At 50.3% G+C, this 7,500-nt stretch overlaps 1 protein-coding gene across 2 annotated transcripts in view; it reads left to right on the forward strand.

The window, feature by feature from the left end:
* The window catches only part of celsr2 (cadherin, EGF LAG seven-pass G-type receptor 2), a 44,476-nt gene that overhangs the window by 28,250 nt on the left and 8,726 nt on the right, over positions 1-7,500 (forward strand). For both annotated transcript variants that reach the window (XM_053484534.1, XM_053484535.1), the window contains exons 10-21: positions 860-1,042; positions 1,153-1,266; positions 1,428-1,587; positions 1,691-1,832; positions 1,932-2,052; positions 3,205-3,388; positions 5,268-5,369; positions 5,491-5,585; positions 6,078-6,287; positions 6,448-6,631; positions 6,767-7,085; positions 7,252-7,419. In XM_053484534.1, the coding sequence (XP_053340509.1) occupies positions 860-1,042; positions 1,153-1,266; positions 1,428-1,587; positions 1,691-1,832; positions 1,932-2,052; positions 3,205-3,388; positions 5,268-5,369; positions 5,491-5,585; positions 6,078-6,287; positions 6,448-6,631; positions 6,767-7,085; positions 7,252-7,419 (1,982 nt within the window). The remainder of the gene's footprint in view (positions 1-859; positions 1,043-1,152; positions 1,267-1,427; positions 1,588-1,690; positions 1,833-1,931; positions 2,053-3,204; positions 3,389-5,267; positions 5,370-5,490; positions 5,586-6,077; positions 6,288-6,447; positions 6,632-6,766; positions 7,086-7,251; positions 7,420-7,500) is intronic.

Below are 7,500 nucleotides of genomic sequence, written 5' to 3' on the forward strand. Positions count from 1 at the left end.
TGAGGGAAGGAGGTTTTTGCCCAATAGTCACAATACATGGCCCCGTTCATCCTCTCCTTAATACAGTGCAGTCATCCTGTCCCCTTTGCAGAAAAACACCCCCAGAGCATGATGCTTCCAGCCCCATGCTTCACTGTAGGTATGGTATTATTGGGATGATACTCATCATTCTTCTTTCTTCGAATGGAGTTAGGACTAAAAAGTTCTACTTTGGTCTCATCTGACCACAGGACTTTCTCCCATGACTCCTCTGGATCATCCAGATGGTCCCTGGCAAACTTCAGACGGGCCTGGACATGGGCTGACTTAAGCAGGGGAACCTTCCATGCGATGCAAGATTTTAAACCATGACGTCTTAGTGTATTACTGATAGTAGCCTTGGAAACGATGGTCCCAGCTCTCTTCACGGCATTGACCAGCTCCTCCCGTGTAGTTCTGGGCGGATTCTACACCATTCTTATCATCATTGATACCCCATGTAACTACTTAGACTTTGGCTGATTGTGGGGTGCACAGGTGTCTTTATGACAGCTAACGACCTTAAATAGGTGCTACTAATTTAGAATCATGAGCAGAGTGTAGCTGGACTATTTAAAAGCCAAATAACAGGTATTTAAGGGTCAGAAATCTGGCTGATAAGCAAATGATCAAATACTTAAAGTATTTGACACAGTAATTCACAAATAAATTGTTAAAAGAATCTTTTTAGATTCTGTCTCTCACAGTGGAAATGCACCTATACTGAAAATGGTAGACCCTCCATGATTTCTAAGTAAGAAAACTTGCAAAATCACAGGGGGATCAAATACTTATTGACCTCACTGTGTATAATAATGTGTCGGTGTTTATTCTCCCTCAGGTGAGAAACAGCAGTGTGTTGATGTCTCTGTACCGCGGGGAGGACTCGTCTGTGTCTCGTCTGGAGGAGGCGTCTGTAGCTGATGGGGCGTGGCATCACTTGCAGCTTGAAGTGCGCACTTCACTGGGGGAACCTGGGACACGACCCACAGCGACACTCACACTCGACCACGGCCTGTACACGGTAACGCACACTCACACACTGGGGGGGGGGCCAGCCAATTCATCTGTCTGTGTCGTACAACTGTGTGTGTGTGTGTGTGTGTGTGTGTGTGTGTGTGTGTGTGTGTGCAGTCCTCTATGGAGGTGGACAGTGAGATTCAGGGAGCGGTGGTGAAGGTTCTGAGTGTTGGAGGCGTCGCCGCTGGCAACAACAAAGTGCATCATGGATTCCGTGGGTGTGTACAGGTACAGTGAGGTCCTCTTTATACACACACACACACACACACACACACACACACACACACACACACACACACACATATGTTAGCGATTTAATTATTATCATTTAAATGACCAATGTCGTTCCCTGTGTGTGTGTGTGTGTGTGTGTGTGTGTGTGTGTGCAGGGTGTGCGTGTGAGTGATGCAGTACTGAGTGTGTTTCAGGCTCACAGACTAAATGTGGAAGACGGCTGTCATGTGACTGACCCCTGCGCCTCCGGCCCTTGCCCCGCCCACAGCTCCTGCACCAACTACTGGGACTCCTACACCTGCACCTGCCTGCCGGGTGTGTACCTCTGTCTGTGTGTGTGTGTGTGTGTGTGTGTGTGTGTGTGTGTGTGTGTGTGTTAACCTCATCACTAACCTGTTGTTATGGGTCCATCTATCAGGTTACTATGGTGACAACTGTACAGACGTGTGCACCCTGAACCCCTGTGAGCACCAATCAGCTTGCAGCAGGAAGTCAAGCTCCGCCCACGGCTACACCTGCGACTGTCATAGTAACTACTTCGGACAATACTGTGAAAAAAAGTGAGAAGCGTCTCGGAATTTTATAGTGACGTTAACTGTGTCTGGTATTTTCTAACAAGTCTGAATCAAGTGTGTGTGTGTGTGTGTGTGTGTAATCAGGACTGACTTGCCGTGTCCCCGAGGTTGGTGGGGACATAAGACATGTGGTCCATGTAACTGTGTGACTGAGAAGGGCTTCGACTCGGACTGCAACAAGACCAGTGGAGAGTGTCGCTGCAAGGTAACACACACACACACACACACACACACACACACACACACACACGCACATACACACATGCGCGCGATTTTAGCTCTGTGATAGCTTTTCCTTTTAAGGCGTTAGTGGGCGTGGCTAAATGCAATGCAGCTGTGATGTAAATGCAGACGGTAACCAGGGCAACTGGTCAGACTGAACATGGTGTGACTGGAGTTCTATAGGAGCTAAAATCATTTTAGCCTGATAATTTTGGCCCCCTTCCCTTACACAGTGCCGGGCCGAGCCGGGCCGAGCCGGGCCGAGCCGAGCGAGGCGTCACAGCAGCGTGTGGACACCGGTGGTACCCCGGGTTCTTCCTGCTCGCAGTCTCACCATCTTTTGCAGATATTCACAGATCAGATCGGCCATAACAATAAACCCTCCTGCCCAATATTGTGTAGCGCCATCTGGTGCCCTGACGTGTCAAGGCCTGGAGTTCACTAGCCCTCTGAAGTGTGTGTGTGTGTGTGTGTGTGTGTGTGTGTGTGTGTGGCTCCGAGCTCTCCCATAAGTCGTGAGGTTGGGCCTCCACTGATCAGACTTATTGTTTATCAGTGACCCCTGGCTGCCCTTCACCTGGTTCTCCTTCACCTGGAGCACGTTTAGTAGGTCCTGACCCCTGACCCCTGACCCCTGCACCCCGGGAATATCCCACAAGAGCTGCAGTTTTAGACATCAGGGCCGAGACCTAGTTAAAGTTAGTCAGATATACTCGCCTGTTTTTTCTGCCAACACGTCATACATATAATAATATACACTCACCCCTGACAGGTGGCGCTGTAATGAGATGAACTGTTACTTCACCTGTCAGTGTGTTTAGTGTTCCGGCTGATCTGTGGACTCCGACTGTATTCTGATATACACTGAGAACGGTTCACTTAGCAACCGAAACACCTCTCAGCCTTTGGCTGACTCCCTGATGTGTGTGTGTGTGTGTGTGTGTGTGTGTCCTCATCAGAAGCATTAGTTAGCGTTAGCTCTGACTCTGACAGGTTTAGTGCAGACCTCTGGCTGAACTGTGTAAAGTACTGAATGATGCGACGTTAATGAGCACCTCTCTTTATGTGCCCGACTTTCTCACACTCCTCCCCTGTGTGTGTGTGTGTGTGTGTGTGTGTGTGTGTGTGTGTGCAGGATAACCACTACCGGCCACAGGGCAGTGATGTGTGTTTGCTCTGTGAGTGTTACCCCGTGGGCTCGTTCTCGCGTGTGTGTGACAGACAGAGCGGGCAGTGCCAGTGTAAGCCGGGCGTCATCGGTCGACAGTGTGACCGCTGTGACAATCCGTTCGCCGAGGTCTCAGCCAATGGCTGTGAAGGTGAGAGATCACATGACACAAACACTCATCTGTGTTACACCTGGGCGTGGTCACTGACACCTGAGCAGGGACAGCAGCACGAGTGTGTTCACCCTGCTTAACTTAACAGGAGATCTTATTATTATTATTATTATTATTAATATTGTTTTGTTGTTGTTTTATAATAATCCACAATATTGTGGTGCTGTTCAACTTAATGGGCCTTATGTAAAAAAGATGATAACGCTTGAGCTGTTGTCATGGCAACAGAATTACCACACTGCAAGCTCTTTTCTTTATTTCTCGCCCTGTCTCCCTCTCTCTCTCTGTCCCCCACTCACTGTCCATCTCTCTCTCTCTCTCTCTCCCTCTCTCTCTCTGTCCCCCACTCACTGTCCATCTCTCTCTTTCTCTCTCTCTCTCTCTCTCTCTCTGTCCCCCACTCACTGTCCATCTATCTATCTCTCTCTCTCTCTCTCTCTCCCTCTCTCTCTCTGTCCCCCACTCACTGTCCATCTCTCTCTCTCTCTCTCTCCCTCTCTCTCTCTGTCCCCCACTCACTGTCCATCTCTCTCTTTCTCTCTCTCTCTCTCTCTCTCTGTCCCCCACTCACTGTCCATCTATCTATCTCTCTCTCTCTCTCTCTCTCTCTCTGTCCCCCACTCACTGTCCATCTCTCTCTCTCTCTCTCTCTCTCTCTCTCTCTGTCCCCACTCACTGTCCATCTCTCTCTTTCTCTCTCTCTCTCTCTCTCTCTCTGTCCCCCACTCACTGTCCATCTATCTCTCTCTCTCTCTCTCTCTCTCTCTCTCTCTCTCTGTCACCCACTCACTGTCCATCTCTCTCTCTCTCTCTCCCTCTCTCTCTCTGTCCCCCACTCACTGTCCATCTCTCTCTTTCTCTCTCTCTCTCTCTCTCTCTCTCTGTCCCCCACTCACTGTCCATCTCTCTCTCTCTCTCTCTCTCTGTCCCCCACTCACTGTCCATCTCTCTCTCTCTCTCTCTCTCTCTGTCCCCCACTCACTGTCCATCTCTCTTTCTCTCTCTCTCTCTCTCTGTCCCCCACTCACTGTCCATCTCTCTCTCTCTCTCTCTCTCTCTCTCTCTCTCTCTGTCCCCCACTCACTGTCCATCTCTCTCTCTCTCTCTCTCTCTCTCTCTCTCTCTCTGTCCCCCACTCACTGTCCATCTCTCTCTTTCTCTCTCTCTCTCTCTCTCTCTCTCTCTCTCTCTGTCCCCCACTCACTGTCCATCTCTCTCTCTCTCTCTCTCTCTCTCTCTCTCTCTCTGTCCCCCACTCACTGTCCACTCTCTCTCTCTCTCTCTCTCTCTGTCCCCCACTCACTGTCCATCTTATCTCTCTCTCTCTCTCTCTCTTTGTCTCTCTCTCTCTCTCTGTCTCTCTCTCTGTCCCTCTGTCTCTCTCTCTTTCCCTCTCTCCCTCTCTCTCCCTTTCCTTCTGTTTTTCTCTGTCCCTCTCTTTCTCTCCCTGTCCCTCTCTCTCTATCTTTTTCTCTCTCTCTGTCCCTCTCTCTTTCTGTCCCCCCCTCCCCCTCTCTCTCTGTCCCTCTCTCTCTCCCTCTCTCTCCCTTTCCTTCTGTTTTTCTCTGTCCCTCTGTCTCTCTCTCTCTGTCCCTCTCTTTCTCTCCCTGTCCCTCTCTCTCTATCCTTCTCTCTCTCTCTGTCCCCCCTCTCTCTCTCTCTGTCCTTCTCTCTCTCTCTCTATCCTTCTCTCTCTCTCTGTCCCCCCCCTCTCTCTCTCTCTCTCTGTCCTTCTCTCTCTCTCTCTCTGTCCTTCTCTCTCTCTCTGTCTCTCTCTCTCTCTGTCCTTCTCTCTCTCTGTCTCTCTCTCTCTCTCTCTGTCCCTCTCCCTCTTTCTCTCTGTCCCCCTGTCCCCCAGTGATCTATGACAGTTGTCCCCAGGCGATTGAGGGAGGGATTTGGTGGCCCAGGACGAAGTTTGGTCTTCCAGCAGCGGTGCCGTGTCCTAAAGGCTCCACAGGTCAGTGTGTTCTGCTGTATAACTATAATAATCACAGTGCCCCAAATCTAAAGACTCTATAAGACCCCTCTAATGCTCCCCACTCCCCCCCCCCCCCCCCCCCGCCCCCTCTTGTTCTCAGGGACGGCGATCAGACACTGTGATGAACACAAAGGCTGGCTGCCTCCAAACCTCTTTAACTGCACCTCCATCACCTTCACTAAGCTCAAGCAACTGGTGAGTCTTCTGCACACACATGGGTGGGGCACCAGGGGGCACTGAACACACACACACACACACACACACACACACACACACACACACACACATACATACACAGGAGAAACGCTGGGTATTTATCCCATGAGCGGTGACAGTGCTGTCAGGAGGCGTGTCCATGTTAGTCGTGTCATAATAAGCCCCGCCCATGGGAACACATACTCCCTCAGCCTGTGTGTGTGTGTGAGATTGACATTACACACTAGAGTATGAAAACTAACAGTAACAAGGAGTTATTAGAGATTTCATTGCGTTACCGCAATTACTCTGGTTACGTGTCCAGTTCAGTGTAACAGCGCCCCCTGGTGGGGCATCAACAGCATCACATTCAGTGTTTTTGTGTAGAAGTTACATCACTGGGTGATGTAATGAGATGAACATGCTCACTGGATGTTGAGCACACACTGATGAAGGTGTGTGTGTGTGTGTGTGTGTGTGTGTGTGTGTCAGTGGGAACAGGTGAGCAGGAACTCCTCGGTGTTGGACTCAGTAACAGTTCAGCAGGCTGCGTCTCTGCTCTACAACGCTACGGCGCACACACACTCCTACTACGGCAGCGACGTTCAGATCGCCTACCGCCTCACACACACACTGCTGCAGCATGAGAGTAACACACACGGCTTCGGTCTGGCCGCTACGCAGGACGTCCGCTTTAACGAGGTATGTATAAGTATGTATATATTGGCACCCTTTATAAAACAACTTCCTTTATAGAACTGTGTTACAGTACAAGGGGGCGGAGCTTCTTACCGTCAGATGTAATCTCCTGGCAGAGGAAACCATAATTCATGAAGCACTGTGTGTGTGTGTGTGTGTGTAGCACCTGATGCATGTGTGTAGTGCTATCCTGGCCTCAGACACGCGTCCTCACTGGGAGCAGATCCAGCAGACGCAGGGAGGAACAGCTGCACTGCTGCAACAGCTGGAGGCGTACACACACACACTCGCGCAGAACATGAAGAGAACCTACCTGAACCCCTTCACCATCATCACGCCTAACATAGGTACACACACACATGCGCACACACACATCCTATCCATTCTATCTGTACACACTTAGTCTCTTTCTCTTCCTTTTCTGTATTTGTCTCTCTACAATTGTGTGTGTGTGTGTGTGTGTGTGTGTGTTTTTCCAACAGTCGTCTCTATCGAGCGCTTGAATAAAGTGAATTTTGCCGGCGCTAAACTTCCTCGTTTTCAGTCTCTGCGTGGACTCCGCCCACTCGACCTCGACACTGCCGTCACACTCCCCGATTCCATTTTTAGCCCCACCCCCGAGGGGAAAGGTCACCGACCTCAGAGTGAGCCAATCACAGAGCTCGCTAGGAATCACTCAACCAATCGGAAGAGGCGTCACCCTGATGAGCGCGAGCAGCACGCCACCGCCAGCGTCATCGTCTTCCACACGCTCGCTACACTCCTGCCTGAGAGATACGACGCGGACAAGAGGAGTCTGAGGTACACACACACACACACACACACACATACACACAGAAACACACACACACACATACACACACACTTACACACACACACACGAACAGAGCCGGAAGTACACATGACTCCATGACTATAATTTTATGTGTGTGTGTGTGTGTGTGTGTGTGTGTGTGTGTGTGTGTAGGGTCCCTAAGCGGCCGGTCATTAACACTCCGGTGCTCAGTGTGATGGTGTTTGATAACGAGCAGCTCGTACAGCACACGCTGGAGAAACCCGTCACCCTGCAGTTCCACCTCATCACCACCGAGGAGCGCTCTAAACCCATCTGTGTGTTCTGGAACCACTCTACTGGGTAAACACACACACATACACACACGTAAAAGGTTTCTCATGTTTAGTACTTTTTGTAAAGTGTGTGTGTGTGTGTGTGTGT

The sequence above is a fragment of the Clarias gariepinus genome, chromosome 23 (assembly GCF_024256425.1).
Source record: "Clarias gariepinus isolate MV-2021 ecotype Netherlands chromosome 23, CGAR_prim_01v2, whole genome shotgun sequence".
Classification (NCBI taxonomy): Eukaryota; Metazoa; Chordata; class Actinopteri; order Siluriformes; family Clariidae; genus Clarias; species Clarias gariepinus.